Genomic DNA, 23,568 nt, shown 5'->3' with positions numbered 1-23,568 from the left:
TAAGGGGTCACGGGGCAGGAGACAAAGAACAGCTTCTTTAACATCATAACCCTGTCTCACTGCCAGATAACGCTCTTACTCAGTAGTGACCCATATACAGGATTATAAGGCTATTATTATTATTATTATTATTATTGTGTGGATCAGGTGTTTGCTTTGAAGAATGTATGTGAGAAATACTTAGAAAAGCAAATGGATTTGTATGTAGCATTTATGGATCTGGAGAAGGCATATGATAGAGTTGATAGAGATGCTCTGTGGAAGGTATTAAGAATATATGGTGTGGGAGGCAAGTTGTTAGAAGCAGTGAAAAGTTTTTATCGAGGATGTAAGGCATGTGTACGTGTAGGAAGAGAGGAAAGTGATTGGTTCTCAGTGAATGTAGGTTTGCGGCAGGGGTGTGTGATGTCTCCATGGTTGTTTAATTTGTTTATGGATGGGGTTGTAAGGGAGGTAAATGCAAGAGTCCTGGAAAGAGGGGCAAGTATGAAGTCTGTTGGGGATGAGAGAGCTTGGGAAGTGAGTCAGTTGTTGTTCGCTGATGATACAGCGCTGGTGGCTGATTCATGTGAGAAACTGCAGAAGCTGGTGACTGAGTTTGGTAAAGTGTGTGGAAGAAGAAAGTTGAGAGTAAATGTGAATAAGAGCAAGGTTATTAGGTACAGTAGGGGTGAGGGTCAAGTCAATTGGGAGGTGAGTTTGAATGGAGAAAAACTGGAGGAAGTGAAGTGTTTTAGATATCTGGGAGTGGATCTGTCAGCGGATGGAACCATGGTAGCGGAAGTGGATCATAGGGTGGGGGAGGGGGCGAAAATTTTGGGAGCCTTGAAAAATGTGTGGAAGTCGAGAACATTATCTCGGAAAGCGAAAATGGGTATGTTTGAGGGAATAGTGGTTCCAACAATGTTGTATGGTTGCGAGGCGTGGGCTATGGATAGAGATGTGCGCAGGAGGATGGATGTGCTGGAAATGAGATGTTTGAGGACAATGTGAGGTGTGAGGTGGTTTGATCGAGTAAGTAACGTAAGGGTAAGAGAGATGTGTGGAAATAAAAAGAGCGTGGTTGAGAGAGCAGAAGAGGGTGTTTTGAAATGGTTTGGGCACATGGAGAGAATGAGTGAGGAGAGATTGACCAAGAGGATATATGTGTCGGAGGTGGAGGGAACGAGGAGAAGAGGGAGACCAAATTGGAGGTGGAAAGATGGAGTGAAAAAGATTTTGTGTGATCGGGGCCTGAACATGCAGGAGGGTGAAAGGAGGGCAAGGAATAGAGTGAATTGGAGTCATGTGGTATACAGGGGTTGACGTGCTGTCAGTGGATTGAATCAAGGCATGTGAAGCGTCTGGGGTAAACCATGGAAAGCTGTGTAGGTATGTATATTTGCGTGTGTGGACGTGTGTATGTACATGTGTATGGGGGGGGGGGTTGGGCCATTTCTTTCGTCTGTTTCCTTGCGCTACCTCGCAAACGCGGGAGACAGCGACAAAGTAAAAAAAAAAAAAAAAAAAAAAAAAAAAAAAAAAAAAAAAATTATTATTATTATTATTATTATTATTTGGGACCCCAGGATATTGCTAGAGGACTTCCGCAACTTCGAGGCGCGCTGCATGCGGGAGCAAAGGTAAGATACGCTCCTTTGATGTGGGAAGGTCCTTGATAAACCTGTGTTCTCTCTCTCGTCCGCTGACGATGATACAGCCTCGTCGAAAGAAACTACTCGCTCGCGGTGTTATCACCTACAGGAGAAGCTTCTGCCATGAGTGTGGGTGTAGGTTTCATAGTAGGGGGTAGGTGGAGACAAGCATAGAGCAGACAGGTGGTCACAACACATGGACATACGGAAGGTGACAGGAGGGCCTGTGGTAATGTGAGTGTGGGTTACATGGCAGACGGTAGGTGGAGGCAATCATAGAGAGTACATATGCCGTCCTGCTTTGATGAAGTACAGCCTCGTTGTCTCGCAATATATATATATTTCATATCCATTATTCTTCCTCTGTGTTGTGGTTATATTGCATGATATCCATCGGAACTACGTCTCCTTACTTATAATTCTACTTTTTTCCCCCCACTTCGATCATTCGCAATAAGTGCGCGAGTCTTGTCTCTTATTTAGTATCGTAATTCATTTTCAGTCTCCTCGCCCTTATCTCACATGTTCATTTCTCCCACAGGTGAGTGAGTCTGGCGGAGGCTGGAGTCATCCCACAACAACAGGAGGAGGAAGGTACAGTACCTGTGACATTGTGTGTTGGGAAGAGTTTTTCGATAGGTCCGCCTGCAGCCCAGGAGAATCTCTCTCTCTCTCTCTCTCTCTCTCTCTCTCTCTCTCTCTCTCTCTCTCTCTCTCTCTCTCTCTCTCTCTCTCTCTGTACAGTGACCTTATTTGTTAACTTGCGAACCGGTGAAATTACCTACTTACGAGCGAATTAGCCAGACAGTTTGCAAAACTAATAAACTGACTTCGTTGGGGTTGGGGTGGGTGGAGGTCATAAAATATCGTACTCATAAAAGCCATTAAACCACAGTTCTTACGCAGGACTAACAGGCTACCGTAGTCTACTTGCGTGGGAAACTTAAAGCTCAGAGAATAGTAAAATGTTTATGTACCTTCCCACACACTCACGAAACTAGTAAACGAACGCAATCCACGAAGCCGGTGCGTGTCAGTGTGTTGGATGAGCGTAATGATCAAGGTGTCTGGTGAGTGAGTGCTGCAGCAGCGCAGCTTTTGGAGTCGTGTACAGAAATGAGTGTTATACTCGCGACTAAGAAGACGCTTCCACTCTTGTTACTCCTGGAAAATTACACTTTATTCTCTCTCTCTCTCTCTCTCTCTCTCTCTCTCTCTCTCTCTCTCTCTCTCTCTCTCTCTCTCTCTCTCTCTCTCTCTCTCTCTCTCTCTCTCTCTCTCCTCCTCCTACTACTACTACTACTACTACTACTACTACTACTACTACTACTACTACTACTACTACTACTGGTACTACTACTGCCTTCAAGGGGGCCGCGTCTTTTCTGTAGTGTTAAAGTGCTAGACCACCTCGCGTGGACGCTTAAGTCTGTATATTTATGTAACTTTGTAACACTCTCTCTCTCTCTCTCTCTCTCTCTCTCTCTCTCTCTCTCTCTCTCTCTCTCTCTCTCTCTCTCTCTCTCAGATGGAAATCCATAGGTCCATTAAGATCGTGAAATGTTTATGCAGTCATGCCAAGACAACATTGTTCTTCAGCGCCGCTCTGGTGGTTTGTATTCGAGGAGGAGCCAACCGTCCGGCCACCTTCGCTACCCACACGGTGAATACATCAAATAAATTGTCCCTTGCAATCTCGGTGGACGACAGCCTTGTATAAGGCAACACATGGGTCTAGCTGCCTCCTCCGGCCACCCTCGCTCTATACGCTATACCCTCCGCCAACCTCTGCTCCACCACATTCAGCCCCGAGAGGTGGACAGAGGTCCATGAGGAGATTCATTGTCTTTTGTCCTGTCACCGAAACTTTCTGTCTATGTACTCTCGGACAAAGACAGCGTTATTAAAGACTGATACACAGAAGCGACAGTGAGTCTCTGCGATACACAAAAGAGGCATTTATGCTCTCTCGTGTTGATATTAGCCTAGTATAGTGGTATGTCTCTGGGAAGTTGTGAAAAAAAGAATCGCACGTATTTTGTATGTCTCCATCATCACTATAGGAACCAGTCGCATTATTTTTTTGTGTTAAAACCGACCCATTCATTCTTCGGTAGTACACAGGAGCATTTGCATGTCTCCGCTTGGTTCCCAGATCCTTCGCCCATCGCGGCCTCCCCATCTCATTCAGGAGACTCGATCCGGAGTCTTGAGTTATGGCAATCCTTTATTTCTTACTTTATAAGAATTGAAGGCTCCGCTCGCGGACATGCCCGGAGACTCGGTACTTTACGGGCCAAGTTCTGCGTCTGTTGATCGAGTGGGCCATCGGCAGGCATAAAAATACACCCTCCCTAATCTTCGGGAGTTTGTTGGCAAATGTTTATGTGTCCCAAGTTTTGGGAATAGCCTTCGGGCTCCGGGGAATGTTTAACTTAAAGTAACAAGTGGCTGGAACAACGGAGACTGGACGGCTGGAACCACGGAGACTGGACGGCTGGAACAACGGAGACTGGACGGCTGGAACAACGGAGACTGGAAGGCTGGAACAACGGAGACTGGACTGCTGGAACAACAGAGACTGGACGGCTGGAACAACGGAGACTGGACGGCTGGAACAACGGAGACTGGACTGCTGAAGCAACTGAGACTGGACTGCTGGAACAACGGAGACTGGACGGCTGGAACAACGGAGACTGGACGGCTGGAACAACGGAGACTGGAAGGCTGGAACAACGGAGACTGTTCGGGGGAAACCTTGATGCTTATGGCGTGGTACTGCTATGAGTGCCGTCGTGGGCTGGAGATGGTGGCGGGTTGATGACGGTGAGATTGTCATGTTGGTGGTGATGGTGATGATGATGATGGAACTGCTGGGGTGGTGGTGGTGGTGGTGATGGTGGTGTGACTGCTGGGGTGGTAGTGGTAGTGATGGTGGTGGTGGTGATTGGTGGTGATGATGGTGCGACTGCTGAGGTGATGATGATGTGACAGCTGAGGTGGTGGTGGTGATGGTGGTGGTGTGACTGCTGAGGTGGTGATGGTGGTGTGACTGCTGGGGTGGTAGTGGTAGTGATGGTGGTGGTGGTGATTGGTGGTGATGATGGTGCGACTGCTGGGGTGGTGGTGATGTGACAGCTGAGGTGGTGGTGGTGGTGATGATGGTGGTGTGACTGCTGGGGTGGTGGTGATGATGGTGTGACTGCTGGTTGATGATGGTACGACTATATTATGGTGTATGTACGACTGTTAAGGTGGTGTTATTGATGATGGTGCTGCTGGTATGATGATGGTGGTGGTTGATGATAACAATGCTATTGTGCTGTTACGAGGGTGTTGGTTGTTGATGATGCCTGTTAAGGTGGTGATGTCTGATGACGGAACTGCTTTACTGGTGTTCGTTATTGATGACGCGCCACCAACGGTTGTTGATGTTCGTATTGACCCCACAATTGATGATGATGATGATAACAACGTTGATGTTTGGTGGTTCTGCCAATACAGTATAATTCATAACTGATGTCATTGTGATTATAACTCATACGAACAGCGAGATGGCTTAATAGGGAAGGCATTGCTGCTGATGTTGTCTATATTGATAGCTATAGACAGTCTATATCTAATGATTGCCATTAGATGACATAGACAGTCTATCTAAATGAGCCGGGGTTACTCTATGTTGACATCGTCTGCAACATCATTAGGACATGGTTGCCGCCCCCCACCCCCATGTAATTTCCCCTATTTTTTTTTTCCCTCCCTCTACACGTACATAGATACATATTTCATCGATGTCAATATTATATCAATTTTCAGGACGCGATTTACGATTAATTTTCAACTGTCAGCCGTGAAAGAGATTTATTGGACGCCCGCAAACCGATTCACTGTACGGTGGATGTGATCAAATGATACAGGAATACACATATTCACCAGACACCTGCAGTATCCCGATATGTGCTAATGTTATAGCTTCCACTTATGATATATATATATATATATATATATATATATATATATATATATATCGTGATAACACGATACGGCATTAGTGATATATATCGTGAGGTTATCATTTGTATGGCAATTGTTTACATTGGCGTCACATGGATCACTGTATATGTTATTTGTACTTTTCTATGCGTTCGTGCGTGTCGCATACGATCGCTTATGAACTTGAGAACCCGCATTGGGCGTTTTAGACGCGCGTCTGTGTCCAGTCGTGCGGTATAATGCCCAGGGCTACGGTAAGGGAAGAGGATTAGTGATCAGGCGGCCAAAAGACGGGAGGAACTGCCTGCCGAAAGCGTGGGACCGCCTGCTAGCACGACGCCTTGAGAGCAGGGGCGGCAAAGAACGCAGCGTGTACCTGACGAAGGCACTATATCTGAAGGGTCCCTCCCAGACCGGTGCGATAATTTGATAATTTTTTTTCCATCTCATACGTATTTTTTATTACATTTTCTGTAAATTGTGATGTGGGCAAGAGATACGTTTATGTCATAGTACGTGTGATTTTGTATTTATTGACAAGAGCTACGTGATATACAGTGTATCTGTATATTGCCTGTATATGAAGAAATTACAATCTTTATGAAGGAGACTTGATCGAAATCTGCCTCGAAACACCCATGAGCGATGGATAGTGCCCCAGCAGGGCGAGCATGTTGCATGACAACGCTCTCTTTCAGCACCATTCGTAGGGGACCTGATGTGCACAGTTGAGGAACATGACCGTCCACTCTCGCGCGCCAAACCCCAGCTTGATGCGTGTTGATCTGTCCTCTGACTATGGATGGTTTGTTGTTAAATCTATCTCTTCGCTGCTTCGATCGGTTGGAGTGACCATCTCTACGCGAGGCCTCGTCGCATCTCAAGGGGATCTATTTCATTTGATGAGTTACCTTCTGGGGGGACACAGCAGTTTCTTTCTACGAACAAGGTGCATCCACGAAGGGTACGGACAATCCCCGAGGACCAGAAATCCTCTTATTTGATCTGTCTCGGCGCTGTCCAAACCGTGTATGCCTGGGGTTCGTCGTATACTGCAGGTATGCATCAGCAATGGATCCGTTGCTTAGAAAATTGATTCGTTATAGGAGAAGGATCACAAGGAGCTGCATGAAACGTCATTGGTATTGTCCGCTTCGCGTCGGTATTTGCCATCATGAGAGCCTAATAAAGAAAGGATCACATGCGTGTGATATCTATACTATGAGTTTTTGTACGAAGCATATCGTCTACAAATCTAATATTGTCATTTAAATAAGATATAACAATGCTTTAAAAGCCAGTGTGAAGTGAATGATAAATGGAAGAATATCTTATAAGCCAAAATGGATAATGACAGAGTCCTGCCTTACTTAAAACAAGTTAAAACGAGATTCGTATAAACAAACAGAGGCATTATTTCCAACACACGATGAAAATCCTGCCAATGTTTTAACGTTAGCATATTTAACTGTGATTTGTAGGACCTTCATCCAGACTAAGTAATATTGCCTGTGGTTATTTATATAAGTCGTCACGTTGTCATGTATTTTAGATCAGGTGGGATTTATTTTTTTTTCAGTTATTTAGTTGTGCTGAATTTTATTCTTTCTCAAGTGTTCATGTTGGGGTTTTATGTTGTACTCATCTATCATTCATGTAACTCTCTTGATTTTTTTTTCGACATCGATAGACTTAATGCTTTATACAGAAACTCCAGGTGGATGTTATCTGTACATTATTCTTTCTGTATAATGATGATGGTATATTATCAATACAATCAAAGATGTTCCGCTAAGCCCTGGTGATTTTCACACACACACACACACACACACATATATATGTATATATATATATATATATATATATATATATATATATATATATATATATATATATATATATATATGATGCGTGTGTATTAGAAAATTTGCATGTAAAACGCAAATTAGATCCATTTATTGTGGAGAAAATTTCGAAAAGTTTTATCAAATGGTTTTGAGTGTAAGTTGCATTCTGTCCGGTTTTACATGAGTCAGGTCATTCGGGAGTTGTCAGGTCAAAGTTAGGTTGAGGGTGGGTCACACAGACAATTGTGCCAGCCTCACTCTCAGTAATTAAAGGTCACTTGACCCCATTCCATGTTACCTCCAGTTCTCTGTACATAACCTGAATTTGTATCTATTTTCTCTCACCGTAACTACTCCTCTGAAGGTCTGGTAATACACGAAAGCGTTCAGGATTCTCGTGTTTCCTATTTAAGTCTCTTCGTTGTATATCAACTGACTCTTATATTTCTTTCTTGTGTCTCCCCTGATGTGATTATTACACAAAAGTGCACTTGGGAACTTATCGTGTTTCATATCGCCGTGGACACACACACACACACACACACACACACATATATATATATATATATATATATATATATATATATATATATATATATATATATATATATATATATATATATATATATATTTTTTTTTTTTTTTTTTTTTCCCATACTATTCGCCATTTCCCGCATTAGCGAGGTAGCGTTAAGAAGAGAGGACTGAGCCTTTGAGGGAAAGCCTCACTTGGCCCCCTTCTATGTTCCTTCTTTTGGAAAGTTAAAAACGAGAGGGGAGGATTTCCAGCCCCCGCTTCCATATATATATATATATATATATATATATATATATATATATATATATATATATAGGTGTTACTGTGCTCAGCTTGCATGGGCTAGAAGCCAATTTGACGAGGCTGTATCATCGTCTATGGTCGGAAAGGAGTTAAGTTTGGCCGACGACCAACTCGCTACAGAGGCGTCCATTTCCCTGCTCCTGCGCGGAGTTTAGTCTGTTTGCCACAGCAGCCACAGAAAATGGGTTCTAACGTCGTACTATCATAGTATATATATATATATATATATATATATATATATATATATATATCAATTCTACAACCTTGGCGTAGGTAAGCGTAACATAGCTAGTAGAGCGCAGTCCTTCCCACCTGCAGTGAAGCAGTGATCTGTTAGTTCCTTCTAGTTATATTTCCTGAGTGTGTTATTGGAGTCATAAGCACGACTTTGCGACCCTTGAGCACGACGGTACGACCCCTTGAGCACATCCTTACGATCCTTGGACATGACCGTACCATCGTGGATCGCGAAGGTGCAGACTTGCACACGACGGAACGATCCTTGAGGACAACGGTACCAATCCTAGAGCACCACTGTGGTACAGCAGGATGTAAGGATCCTTAAACACAACGGTACAGTCTTATTAGAACAACAGAACGGTACAGCCCTTAGGTATGTTGGCTGTGACCTGACCTTCAAGTTAGGTCAAAGGTCAAAAAGTCCATCATACCGAAAGATTGTCCCGACATCCTCATAGCTTAAGCTATTGTGTTCAAGGATCATACCTCTTTGCCTAAGGGCTGCGCCTCCCATGGGACACACGACACACACACATTATGGACTTTTAATTTTCTCTCACAGTTTACCTAGGCCTGTAGACCCCGCCCTTGTAATTAACAGTAGTGTTTGCGATGCGGGAGTAAAGCTGTCCAGGTGCATTTAATACTCTTCTGTATTCATGATATTTGACGACTGAATGAACGGATGAAATATATGTGTGTCCATATCTACTTGTTTACTGTGTCTATATATATATATATATATATATATATATATATATATATATATATATATATATATATATGTATGTTGGAAAGATGGAGTGATAAATATCGGGGCCTTAGCGTGCAGGAGGGTGAAATGCGTGTACGGGATACAGTGCATTGGAACGATGTGGTTTATTGGGGGTGACGTGTTGTCTGTGGACTGAACCAAGGCGTGTGAAGCGGCCAGGGAAAACCATGGAAAGGTCTGTGGGGCTTAGTTATGAATAGGGGGCTGGAATTTCAATGCATTGCATCTGACAGCTACAGAATGGATGGGAGCGAATGCGGAAGACTGCGGAAAAGTATGTAACATATATATATATATATATATATATATATATATATATATATATATATATATATATATATCCCTGGGGATAGAGGAGAGAGAGTACATCCCACGTATTCCCTGCGTGTCGATTTTATCTTCCAAAAGAAGAAACGGAGAAGGAGGCCAAGTGAGAATATTCCCTCAAATGCTCAGTCCTCTGTTCTTAACGCTACCGCTAATGCGGGAAATGGCAAATAGTATATATATATATATATATATATATATATATATATATATATATATATATATATATATATATATATATATATATTATTCATTATTATAATCCTCATTATTCTTATTATGTAATCCCGAAGACCAATTTCCAAGGGTCTCCTGCAGCTTTAAGGCTGCGCTTCTTCCAATAACAGGAATATGTGGTTTTGGAGTGCAAACTTTTGACTGGACTGTACTTACACAGCCACAGTCGCCAGAAGTGATTTTTCACTAATGGTATAACTAAGTGTGGTGGGGTGGCGACGGGAATGAATGGGGGCAGACTGTATGAGTTGTGTATATGTGTATATATGTATATATGTCTGTGTGTGTATATATATGTGTACGTTGTGATGTATGGGTGTGTGTATGTGCGTGTGTGAACATGTATGTATATACATGCGGATGTGGGTGGGTTGGGCCATTCTTTCATATGTTTCCTTGCGCTACCTCGCTAACACGGGAGACAGCGGCATAGTATAACAAACACACACACACACACACACACACACACACACACACACACACACATATATATATATATATATATATATATATATATATATATATATATATATATATATATATATACGCATACACAAGTGTTACCGGACTCCGCCCCTACAAGTGGTTAAACTTTGAGCGAAACGTCACCTTCAGCGAGGCTGTATCACCATCAGTGGAGGAAGATGAGTACAATCTCGTTGACGACCTCCTCGCTCCAAAGTTCATCCTTTCCCTGCTCCTGATCGGAGTTCAGACTTGAAGAATCTCCAGGATCCCCACGAAAGGGATCCTGAGGTTGTAGGATAGTCTCCCCGCTTGTTAAAGGCCATGATTGCTAAATATCTTTTACGAGCAGTAAAGTAAAAACATAAAAATGGTCATATTTCATGTTTTTCATGATCCTCCTCCTTCGCTCGTTTCCAATTTGCCTGTTTCCAGGGGAGTTTCGATCTCAACATTGATCATCGAAGAAATGATTTATTCATTATCCCGTTAATTGGCACAGCGATACGACCCAGGGTACGACCCTCGAACACGACCTAGGGTACGACCCTCGAGTACGACCCAGGGTACGACCCTCGAACACGACCTAGGTTACGACCCTCGAGCACGACCCTGGGTACGACCCTCGAACACGACCTAGGGTACGACCCTCAAGTACGACCCTCGAGCACGACCTAGGGTACGACCCTCGAGCACGACCTAGGTTACGGCCCTCGAGCATGACCTTGGGTACGACCCTCGAGCACGACCTAGGTTACGACCCTCGAGCACGACCCAGGGTACGACCCTTGAGCATCATCTACGGTGCGACCCTCGAGCAAGATCCAGGTTACGACCCTCGAACACGACCCAGGTTACGACCCGCCCTTAGGTGTGTGATGGCGTGACTTTTGACCTGACTGAACCCTTGTGGGTCGGGCTGTCATCGCCAATGGTCATACCATCGTGGTCATAAGGTTGTACCATAGTGCTTAAAGGGTCGTACCGTAGTGCTGATGCGGTGTACCATAGTGCTGAGGGGTTGTACCATCGTGCTTAAGTGGTGTACCATACCGTGGGACTTAAATGTTGTACCATAGTGATTAACAGTTGTACCATAGTGGTCGAGGGTTGTACCATAGTGGTCGAGGGTTGTACCATAGTGGTCGAGGGTTGTACCATAGTGGTCCAGGATTGTACCATAGTGTTCCAGGATTGTACCATAGTGTTCCAGGGTTGTACCATAGCGTTTAAAGGTCGTACCGTCTTGTGTTTTAGGGTCGTCCCGTCTTGTATTAAGGGTTGCACCGTCTCGTTTAGGGAGGATAAATAGAGCAGTAACGTGTTACCGAATCTGCCTGGATGCCAGGCTGGTGGTGATGCATTGGTAAAGTTACCTGCAGGTGCTCCTGGCCAAGTAACCTCTCCTGCACTAGGCGTTCACTACAAGGGCTTCCCGTCCGTCCCAGCGTGTTACCCAAGTCGCTCGTCCCGCGACTGTGCTTCTCCTCCTGGTGACCTGATCAAGCTGGTTTTTCCTCTCTGCCACCCGCACTGGCACGCACCCCCCCCCACCTCCCGCGTGGCCAGGACTGTTTTATTTAATTCGGAATAAATTCTTTTTCTTTCCTCACCGAGCATGAAAAAATGTTTTTATTTAAATTGGAATAAATTCTCCTTTTTTTTTCTTCCCCACCGAACATAAAACAAATTGGAATTTCTTCATGGTGTGTTCTTGCTGGCCAAGTGTCGAGGTAAAAAAAAAAAAAAAAAGTCTACCAGCTTTTTATACTATTTTCTTTTTTTTTCCTCGCTGAGTTGAAGGGATAGAGAATAACCCTCTTCCTTTCTTCCCTTAAAAAAAAAAAATAGGAGGGAAGGCGAGATGGTTTTAAGTTCAGCAACCAGTCTGACGTAAGATCCGTCAATACGTGTTGTAAGGGAACACCTTTTTTTTACGCACCGTCAGTCCACTGGGACCACAAGCCGTGGGTGCTTAACTGCGTTCAGGACTGTTAATTGGACCACCTAATCCCTCGAAGGGGGAGGGGTGGGTCGTTACGAGCCTTGACCATAACGGAACGACCCTTAAGAAAAGCGGCACGACCCTTGAGCTTGACGATGCGACCATTGCACGCGGCGGTACGACTCCTTGAGCACTGCAGGACGTCCCTTGGGCACAGCAGAACGACTCGTTGAGTACGGCAGTACGAGCCAATGAACGCGGTCGTTTCGACCCTTCAGCACGACGGTGTGGTCCTTGGAAACGATGATGGCCTTATACCTTAAAGGTCGTGCTCGAGGAAGTGATGAGTATTCAGTACATCACCAGACGGTACGTGTACGTAGCCAGCAGAGCACCTTTCCACGTACCACATTCGTGAAGTGGTGGTACGGACATCTGCTGTTCGTAGTTTCACAGCAAGGAATATTCAGCTTTAAAGATGACTTAAGAGTCATTTCTCATTCTACAACTTCGGTATCATTATGGTTTTTAGGATTTTTTTTTTCTTATTCATAAATCAGTGTTTAATCTTCATGAGAAACACTTAAAAGAAGTTGTTGTTAGTTCCATCTTCGCAGTGTTTATTTGTTTACGGAATGTAGGCGCCAAAGGACTATCGTGTTTCATCTTCAAAGAAATGCTTTACTCCCCCCTGAGTGGCGGTGCTTGTTCATCGCGCATTTCATGGGTAATCGTGAACGTCTTGATCAAGTATATATAAAGAGTTCAACCCCCATTTGCTTATGCAGACCTGACAACGATCTCCCGACGTCTATTTTTATGTCCAGAAGCCTTAGTCTGGGCCAGGAAGGCGACCACACGGCCGAGACACAGAGAGAGAGAATATATGTCGCGAATGAAACAAACAGAAATGGATTTTCTGATCGAGAGTTGGATGTCTGTTCTCCAGACTTTAGTTTAACCCTTATGGACATTAGGGAACCGTACAACCCCTTGAGTATACGACGGAGCGATCTGGGAAATTATGACTGGGTGACCTTTGACCTGACCTTTATCGAACTCACGCAGTCAAGGACTTACGTAAAAGTCGTGTCTCTCTCAACCATCCGTCCCGTCATCACGTCGCGCATCGCGTCATCTCGACCGTCGAAGTAGCTTGGTATCTGTAACGGGAGTGGATCCTAATGCACATCGCTGAGAGATAATGAGGTTCAAGGATCCACACCTTCAGGGGCGAAGGTTACCCAGGACCTCCGCGACAAAATCTCGCCACATTTTTTTCTTTTTTTTTTGCGTTGTGTGTGTGTGTCAGGTAAAGCTTTGGTACAGCGGCTTTTCATCCCGAGGCTCCACAACAATTTTGTCTTTAAATTGTAAAGCTAAAAAACATGTTTAGCTGAACAGCGGCATTTAGTATACTCTCTCTCTCTCTCTCTCTCTCTCTCTCTCTCTCTCTCTCTCTCTCTCTCTCTCTCTCCTATTGAGTAAAAAAAAAAAAAATACTAAATTTCAGTTCGGAGCCACGTTTAGAAGTTCTGGACTTTGAGGCTCCATCACTGTTTAAAGCCCTGAATTGAAATGAAGTTTTACAAACGCTCAACTCTCTCAGCCGAGCGTAAATTGCTTTCTGAAAATTCAAATTTAAACGGGGATTTTGGGGGGTGAGGTGAGGTGTGGGGTATGGCTTGGCTTGGCTCTAAAGGTGTACCAGCGACACTCTCTCCTGATGATGTCAGATAACTTGCTTAACGAGACCCTGGCTGTTACGTATTCACATCTGCCCACCTCCTACTACCTCATCACTTGCCTTATTCCTTTTTTTTTTTCTTCCAGTGTCAGCTTCAGTGGTAAGATGAACTATTACACTCCGAGGCTTTTTGTTCCAGTGTGTACGCGATATATATATATATATATATATATATATATATATATATATATATATATATATATATATATATATATATATATATTTATATTTATTTATTATACTTTGTCGCTGTCTCCCGCGTTTGCGAGGTAGCGCAAGGAAACAGACGAAAGAAATGGCCCAACCCCCCCCCCATACACATGTATATACATACGTCCACACACGCAAATATACATACCTACACAGCTTTCCATGGTTTATATATATTTTATTTATAATTACTCCGGGACCAAGTTTGTGAAGGAGTCCTGGTGTTAATCACGTTTTTAAAGGCTCCTGCGGCCTAAGGCTGCGCTGCTTGAAGTAGCAGGGCTATGTAGACTCCTTCGATAACGAAACTGTACTCACAGTGATAAAACTCGCCCAAAAATGACTTTTCGTTCGTCGTGTATTTGCTGGTATATTGGTATGTTATCGGACTCTACCTGACCTCGAGGCTACACCGCGAAAGAAAAAATCACCTATGGCGAGTATGTATAATTGCGAGTACAGTCTTGTTCAAGAACCTCTTAGTCTAAAGGAGCTTGCACATCCCCGGTACCAGAAGTAGCGCAGCCTAGAGCTGGAGGAACCTCTGGAAAGTGATCCAAGGTAACAAACACCTGGTATGCACTCTGTTAGGGACTGTGGAGAGCACCACGGCCGTGAGTCTGCTTTTTTTTTTTTTGTCATTGGATGACGCGGTGCTGGTGGCAGATTCGAGTGAAAACTGCAGGAGCTGATGTCTGACTTTGGGAGAGTTTGTGGAAGGGGGAAAGCAAATGTGAATAAAAGCCAAGATTATTAGGCTTGGCAGTGAAAAGAGAGGTTTATTTGAAGTGCGACTTTGATTGGAGAGAAATTGGAGGTAGTTGAATGTTTCATATACCTAGGAGTGGGTATGGCAGCGAATGGAATGATGGGAGCTGAAGTGAGCCGTAGGGTAGGAGAGGAGGCAAAGGTCTCGGGTGCATTGAGGAGTTTGTGGGAAGAGTTGTCACTTCCTTAAAAATTTAAGGGCAAAGGTAAGGTTGTTTGATGATATTGTCCTGTCAATGCTACATAGATGGAAGGCGCAGGCCTTTAGTAAAATGTAGAGGGTGGATGTGTTGGAAATGGAATGTTTGAAGACAATATGTACTGTGAGGAGGGTTGATTGAATGATAGGTTCAGAGGGAGGTGCAGTACTAGGAGGAGTATGTATGGGAGAGCGAAAGAGTGTGTTGAAATGATTTGGACATGCGGAGAAGATGACTGTGAGGTGATTCATGGCAATAGTGGAACGAAAATGGAAAAAGGGAAAGCGAGGAGGTTGTGGAAGGGAGTGAAAGATACGTTAAGGTTTGGGGCCTGCACGTGCAGGAAGGTGTGAGACGTGAAAGGGATAGAGCGAATTGGAACGATATGGTATACAGGGGACGACGTGCTCTTTGTGGGCTGAACCAGGGAATATGAAGCGGTCGAGGGAAACCCACGGAAAGGTCATTGGTGTCTGGTCGTGGATAGCGGGCTCTGGTCTGGGTGCATTATACATAATAGCTGCGCAGCGGATGTGAATGAACCGAATGAGGTCATTTCTTCGTCTGTTCCTGGCGCTACTTTGGTAACGCGGGACACGGCACACACACACACACACACACACACACACACAGCCCCCACGATTGCTAAAACTTCCCTCCCCCTTAAACGGTACATCATAAAAAAGACGTCTACTAAGGGGCTGCAATATTACAGCCAACTCTGATATTTTTCAGAGTGGCATTCAATAAACAGGGTACCGTTTCCAGAACTATTGTACATTATTATCCAGAACCACTGTATAGCATTACCTAGGACAACTGTATTGCATTACCCAGGACTACTGTATAGCATTATCCAGAACCACTCTATAGCATTACCCAGGACCACTGTATAGCATTACCCAGAACCACTGTATAGCATTACCCAGAACCACTGTATAGCATTATCCAGAGCTACTATACAGCATTACCCAGAACCACTGTATAGCATTACCCAGGACTACTGTATAGCATTATCCAGAACCACTGTATAGCATTACCCAGGACCACTGTATAACATTACCCAGAACCACTGTATAGCATTACCCAGGATCCTTGTATAGCATTATCCAGTGCTACTTTACAGCATTACCCAGAACCACTGTAAAAACATTACCTAGAACCACTGTATAGCATTACCCTGGACCACTGTACAGCATTACCCAGGACCACTGTATAGCATTATCCAGAGCTGCTATACAGCATTACCTACGGCCACTGTGTAGCATTATCCAGAGCTGCTATACAGCATTACCTACGGCCACTGTGTAGCATTATCCAGAGCTGCTGTATAGCATTACCCAGGACTAGAGTATAACATTAGTCAGTTATATTAATGCTCACTCCATACAACGGGTATGTTATATATATATATATATATATATATATATATATATATATATATATTATTAAAAAATCTTTGTTGGCATGAATTACCAAATGGCAATACCTAGGATTATTAATCAACATTACTCAGTACTCATTAATGATACAGTAACCAGGTACCTTAAGAATAATAAAAAAAAATGGGATATTGCGTAATAGCATATCTCAGCATTCCCTAAAACATTCATATCCAAATTATTCGATCAATAGATATTAGCTACTTCATTTACCCATGTCTTCAGAGACTGTTACAAGTGTTGGAATGGTCCTTTACATGCTTGGTCAGAGACTGTTACAAGTGTTGGAATGATCCTTTACATACTTGGGATTAATATCCACTATATTAACACAACTTTTCAACCATCACTGTTACAAAATGGGTGTCACCACAGGCATCAGTCACTGTAATCAATCACATGCCTGATCAGAGCGTGACCATTCCTCGGGAGTTACATAACACACACACACACACACACACACACACACTGTAGCTTACACATCAGTATAATTCTTAGAGTATAGGAACAGTCTATCTCAGTTTTGAGTGTGGTCTTATCACACATATCACACATTGTATATATATATATAGATATATATATATATATATATATATATATATATATATATATATATATATATATATATATATATATATATATATTTCATTTCAATGTGTGCAGCCCAACTTCACTTTGAAATATGTCAAAATATCGTTTCGATTTGAGTGCAACACGTCTTTTTTTTTTATACAGTTTTAGTAGACCATCCACAACACCCACACTGACCTCCCCCCCCCCCCTAAAAATATATATACATGAAATGGAAACACTTACGTTGCCCATTGTATTTTATTTACACATGAATTTATATACAATATCTTACAAAAGAAAAAATTATCCAGTATAAAAAAAATATTTACATGTTAAGTAAGATGTATATGACTTTGGTATTATCACAGATTAAGTGGGCAAAACTCTCGATACAAAACAACTATACATTGGATGTCACTTCTCAATCAACATTAGAATTGGACGTTAACACTGATTCAGCTAAGAAGCGTTTGATGTAAATGTTCGCTCTTGTTAACATTAGGCAATAACCATGTCAGGAGGTCATGAGCACTAGGGCAGGCTACTCCCATGACCTTTGGGTAAAAAATATATATATATATGTATGTATATATATAAAACACAAAGGGGAGGAGACTGATGAATAGCGCAGAAATACAGGAGGTTGAAGAAGGGGAGAGCCAGTTACAGGAAACAGCATGTGGAAATGGGTAACATTATCTCGCGAAAAATAAAAATTTCATAAAATATTGTCTCTTTCTCTCTCTCTCTCTTATTCTCTTTGCATGAGGTGAACGAGAAATTTTTCCCAAAGAGTCCAAAGCACATAGAAAACACCCTTCACACAGCGTGGGGGGGCTGGAGTAAACCTACAGTGGCTAGAGGGCCACCGTAAACACCACACCCACAGAGCACAACAGCTATGCATACAAAAAAAAAAAGAAGAAAATTTGCATTTTTCAGTCAGTGACAGATAACACAATACCGAGGCCGAGTATTTTTGTATTGAAAATTATTTTTTATTATTTTCTTTTCGGAGCACACTTATAAAAGAAGCATTTAATAGGAGACATTTGCCATAAAATAACCGACACGCTTGTTCGTTGTATATAAAAACGACTGAACAGGAAGAAAGCCTAGTCATTTCATTACTTTCATATACAATATATATGACTAGATGTTACATAATCATTGCCGAAGATATATATATATATATATATATATATATATATATATATATATATATATATATATATATATATATATAATCTCCGCAATGCAAAGACTGTCCCTCTTTCACACACACATTTCAGCTAGGCTTATCCTCATTTTCATTTTCGTAACTTTCAGATAATTCTGTATATGTATATATAATGTTTTCAGTGCACAGCTTTAAGAGGCAAACTTTTCTTTCAGGACATTCTTCACAGACAGGATTCGATCACCATAGTTCACATCACTTTTTAAAGCTATATAACCTTCACGCACATATATTTCAGCACAGCCACTTTGGCCCACTCTCAAGAGCTCTGCTGTAGTAGTAGACTAAGCAGCACACACGCAGAGCCCTGTGAACATGGCACGTATTAATCATAGGTTTGCAAACACCACAGTAACAGAGCCCCGCTCCGTGCTACACTCATACGCAGAGCTCTGCTCTGTACCATCAAACAATGTCCTGTTGTAAACTTACAGACAGAGCTCTGATGTGCACCTTACAAGCAGAGCCCTTCACTGCTCTACGCCCAGTAAGCGTCGGACCCTCCGTGAAGATTTTGATGCATGGAGGCTGGACTGTTGACACTGTACTTATTTGTGGACGAGGAAGACCTCTCAGGGATGGAACTGTAGGTGTGGACGACCCGCTGGCTGTTCTGCACGTCGGGCATCGCAAATCTAAGCTTTTCCCAGAAGAGCTTGTCACTGGCGTGGATGCAGGTGTTGGTTTTGAGGTAGAGGCGGAGGTCTGGGTCGAGGTCTCGTGCCTGGGATCTCCCCGAGTACGATGACGATGAGCCTCTGTCGCCGTTTCTTGAAAACTTCGTGGTGGGCGCTCTTGAACTGGAATCTACACCATTCGTTCTCAATAAAGTTTTTAGACAGGACGATAATGGTGCGACGCGAGGACTCTACCGCTTCCACGATCGTGTCAGCGATGTACGCAGTGACTGGGAAGTCCCTGTAGTGGAGGCACACGCGATAGGGCCGTTCTCCTCTTTCGAGCTCCCCAGCCAAGACCTGATTGACCCACGCCTCGTCCTTGGAGCTGTACGAGACGAAGGCATCGAACAACTTGTCGCGATCGTCCGTGTTCGTCGTTTTGTGGCACATCCTGAAGCCACAGCGTGAGTAGATCCACACACGGATCGTGCCACGATACAGGAAACACAGGATCAGAAGCCCCACCACGACTAAGGCAACACACGTGGCAATCACCGGATGCAACAAGTTGTTCAGAACCATGGGCTGGATGACAGTAGACGATGAAGTGGTATTCGTGCAAGTGGTAACGTTAAAGTCCATAATGTAGTAGCCAGGCTCCTCTTCAGCCTCGTCAATGTAACACTTAATGTCCTTACCGTCTGAGACCTTCCGTTCGTTGCCGTTCAGCCAGATGCCAAAGGACTCGACGAACTGGCACTGACATGACCACTGGTTGGTACTGAGGGAAACACGACCCAGGTAAGGATTGTCCACAAGCCGCCATACCGGGAAGTTGATCAGTCTGTTGTTGTGGAGTGTCAGAACCTCAAGGTGGAAGAGCGTGGCAAAGGTGTGCTGGTGGATGTAACGCAGACGGTTGTTGTGGAGGTAGAGCTCCCGCACATCCTTTAATCCCTGGAACTCGTTCCCTCTCAGCGCTTCCAAGAGATTGTCCTGCAGATTTAATGCTGTGAGACGCGTTAATCCACTGAAGGTTCCGTTATCCAGAGTCCTCACATTGGAGCCGTTTACATATAGGATCTGTAGACGCTTACGACCGATGAAAGCGTAGGAAGAAAGGTTTCTCAAGTCATTACCATCAAGGTACACCTGAGTGGCGTCCATCGGGATACGTTCGGGCACTTGTTGCACATCCTGCAGTGAACAGTCAACGATGTTGGAGCTCCACGACTGGTCGTGGTAACACCTACAACCGTCAGGACATGTCATCTCACAGTCACAAGCATCAAATTCGCAGCAGTGACAGAGGGCGAAACAGTGAGTTTCATACTGGCAGAGGAACTGCGACGGGTTAACCTCCACCAAAGGGATGAAGGCCCCCGTGCGAGCAAAGGGCATCTGGCAGTAGATGCTCTCCAGATCCATGATGCGAGGATAGAATCTCTCATGTTCTAAGCCATTTATCCTTTGCAGCCACTCCATCTTGCAGTCGCAAACGAAGGGGTTCCCTCCCAAGTAGAACTCCGGAAGGGATTTGTTGGCTGGAACCTCGTGTAGTCTCAGTGCCGACATTGCCATCTTCGACAGCTGATTGGCAAATAAATCGACACGTGTGAGGTTCTCCTTCTTCAAGAACGTGAACTGTTCAACCAGCGATATCTTGTTATCGTTTAAAAATAACAGCTGCACACTGTCGGGAATTTGCAAGTTATTTATGTACTGCAGTTTATTGAAACTTGCATCAAGAGTTTCCAAGTTTAAGTCGGGACGTTCGTGATAATTTCCTAATTCACTTATTTTGTTTTTGTGTATATCTAACCACTTGAGGCACACAGGGATAAAGTGATAGTCGAACACTTCTATATTATTATCAGACACATTTAACCACAACAGATTCGGGAGGTTTTCAAACAGATTACTTATACTTGTAAGAATATTTGCATCTAATCGAACTGCTTGTAAGTTAGTGTTATTATCAAAGGTACCACTCTCTATATGTGTTATAGAATTTTTTGCTAAATTTAGTATCTTAAGGGAAGGTATATCACTGAACGTTTCTTTGGAAATGTTTCCACTGATTTTGTTGTTCACAAGTCTCAGTCCATACAGGAACTGTAGTCCTTTAACGGGCATATTTTCCAAGGACGTTATCTGGTTTTCCCCAAGATCAAGTGTCTTGAGATACCGCAGGTGGCCCACGTCCTCGGGAATGACCGTCAGCTGGTTACCATTAAGGTTGAGGTCTTCCAGACTAGTGAGGTTCGAGAGGGATGCTGCACCAACGTCACTTATTTGGTTGTTGTCAAGTGCGAGGAAACTTAAAACATTCACTCCCTGGAATGCTCGATCTGGGATACTTGTCAGCTTGTTGTAGGACAAATCCAGCGTGTGAAGGTTGACACAGGCAGCAAAAGCTGCAGCTGGAAGAGTCTGCAGCTGATTGTGGGCAAGTCTTAGGACCTGGACGTTGTAAAGATCGCGGAATACCTGCTGGTTCAGCTGGGATATCTTGTTGTACGACAGATCAAGCAGCATAAGGCGAATGAGGCCCTGGAAGATAGAAGAAGTCAGCCACTCAGATTTTAATTCGTTGTGAGAGAGATCGAGTTCCACCAAGTGTTCCAAGCCTCGAAATAGCCCTGGCGCCAGCATAGAGAGAGAGTTGTTCCGGGCGCGACAGTTCATGAGGCCTGGCGTGTGCAAGAAGGCGTCCTCTGGCAGCGCCACTAGTCTGTTGTTTGAGATGTCGAGAGTGCTGAGGCTGCTAAGACCCTGGAAGGCGTTGTCGTCAACCTTCCCGAGTTCGTTGTATTGAAGGAAGAGGCGCTGGAGGCGCCCTAAGCCCTGGAGGGAGCCAGATCGCAGGACTGTAACATCGTTGTAGGACAGGTCCAGAGAACTGACGTCTGAGCGACAAGTGAGAGAGCCTCTGTCTGCCGCGCCTTCGCCGAACCCCAGCTGCGTGATGTCCTGCAAGTGGTTGTGACTTAGATTGAGCAGTTTGAGGTTGGCGAGGTGGCAGAAGGCGCCAGCGGGCAGTTCCCAGATATTGTTAGTACTGAGATCTAACCGCTCCAGCTGGTGCAAAGGACGGAACACATCTGGCTTGGTCGTAAGGCTCATCACCGGCCAGTCGGAGTTTCTAGTCCGTAGCGTCAAATTTCTTAAATTTCTGAGGTTTATAAATGTATTATCCTCAAGTTCACTAATCTTGCAAAATTCCACAATGAGTTCTCTAACTCGCACAAAGCCCGACAGAATGTAGGGCGACAACACACTCTCGAAGTAGTAAACTTCGCTACACCGTAGGGTCAGCCTTGCCACACTGTCTACTGGGACGCTGCTCAAATTGGCCACTCTCATGTCTTCGTCAAGAGTCTTGAGGGAGCAGTTGAGTGCTCTCTCCCGGACACCGAGGGCTTGGCTCTCACACTCACCGCCGCCATTATATCGCACAGCGTGGCCCTCACAGCACACCAACACAACGGCTTGCCACACCATGACCAGCAGCACCCTGCCATCCCGTAGCCTCGCACTCCACATTTTGATTAGCAAAATTACTTCACTGCTAATGGAAATGCCATGAGAGACATTCCTGCAGACAGGAGGGAATTGTTTAAAGTCTTAAACTTGCTTCGGACCAACATTACCGCACTGTTACGATGCGGAGGTGCGTCATGGTCCGTCCCTCCCACTGGCTCAACTCATACTGTCTTCTCCGCGCGGGTGTCTGGCCCTTGTGTTGGCTGTGACCGACTAGCGGGAAGAATGATCGTACGCCTGGCATACCCAACTCCCATCCACGTACTTTTTTTGGGTGTTTTTTTCGACTTCAGTAGAATTAGTTATCGCTTGTTTTCTTTTCTTATTCTTCATTAAGAAAAATTTCTCATATTCATAACATACGGAATGTAACAGACTTATGTAGTAGATATTTTTTCACACCCAATAAGATGCGTTACTTCGTGTGCGTATATATATATATATATATATATATATATATATATATATATATATATATATATATATATATATATATTACATGACTAGAACGTCAGAAATATTTCTACCTATAATGACAATTTGTGGCACATCTGAGTTCTGAAGTTTACGATGTTGAACTTCTACAGGCCTGAAGGAACATTTTAGAAAGTTTAGTAAAATGCTAAGTTGGTCTTGATGTCTCAGCACATTCCTTCATTGCGTTTCCGTCCTGTTATTGATATTTTTAACTGTTTTACAACCGTGAAGTCAGAAGTCCTGAAGAAGGAACATTCAGTCGACTCTCAAGGGTTTGTTCAGTAGTGGTCGTCTTTGTTGGTCAATTTCTCTGTAATTTACAAAATAGTTCACCGGAATGACCATTTAAAACCATCCATAATGCCCCAGTGTTAAACCACATACAGAAAACAAATACCTGGCAAGATTACCTGTTTAATCTTTTTTCGTCCTAATGTTAAG

The 23,568-nt window shown here is 43.7% G+C and overlaps 1 protein-coding gene across 1 annotated transcript; it reads right to left on the bottom strand.

The window, feature by feature from the left end:
* Positions 1 to 17,488: 17,488 nt before the first annotated feature.
* LOC139760927 (toll-like receptor Tollo) lies at positions 17,489 to 22,832 on the bottom strand. The gene is given in 2 exon segments (XM_071684705.1): positions 17,489 to 19,209; positions 19,211 to 22,832. Coding segments are annotated over 2 exon segments (3,687 nt in total). The 5' UTR covers positions 22,651 to 22,832; the 3' UTR covers positions 17,489 to 18,962.
* Between the last annotated feature and the right edge of the window lie 736 nt (positions 22,833 to 23,568).

Source organism: Panulirus ornatus, chromosome 38 (assembly GCF_036320965.1).
Source record: "Panulirus ornatus isolate Po-2019 chromosome 38, ASM3632096v1, whole genome shotgun sequence".
NCBI classification, from domain to species: domain Eukaryota; kingdom Metazoa; phylum Arthropoda; class Malacostraca; order Decapoda; family Palinuridae; genus Panulirus; species Panulirus ornatus.
Note: the sequence above shows the minus strand (reverse complement) of the source record. Positions and strands in the feature narration are given on the sequence as shown.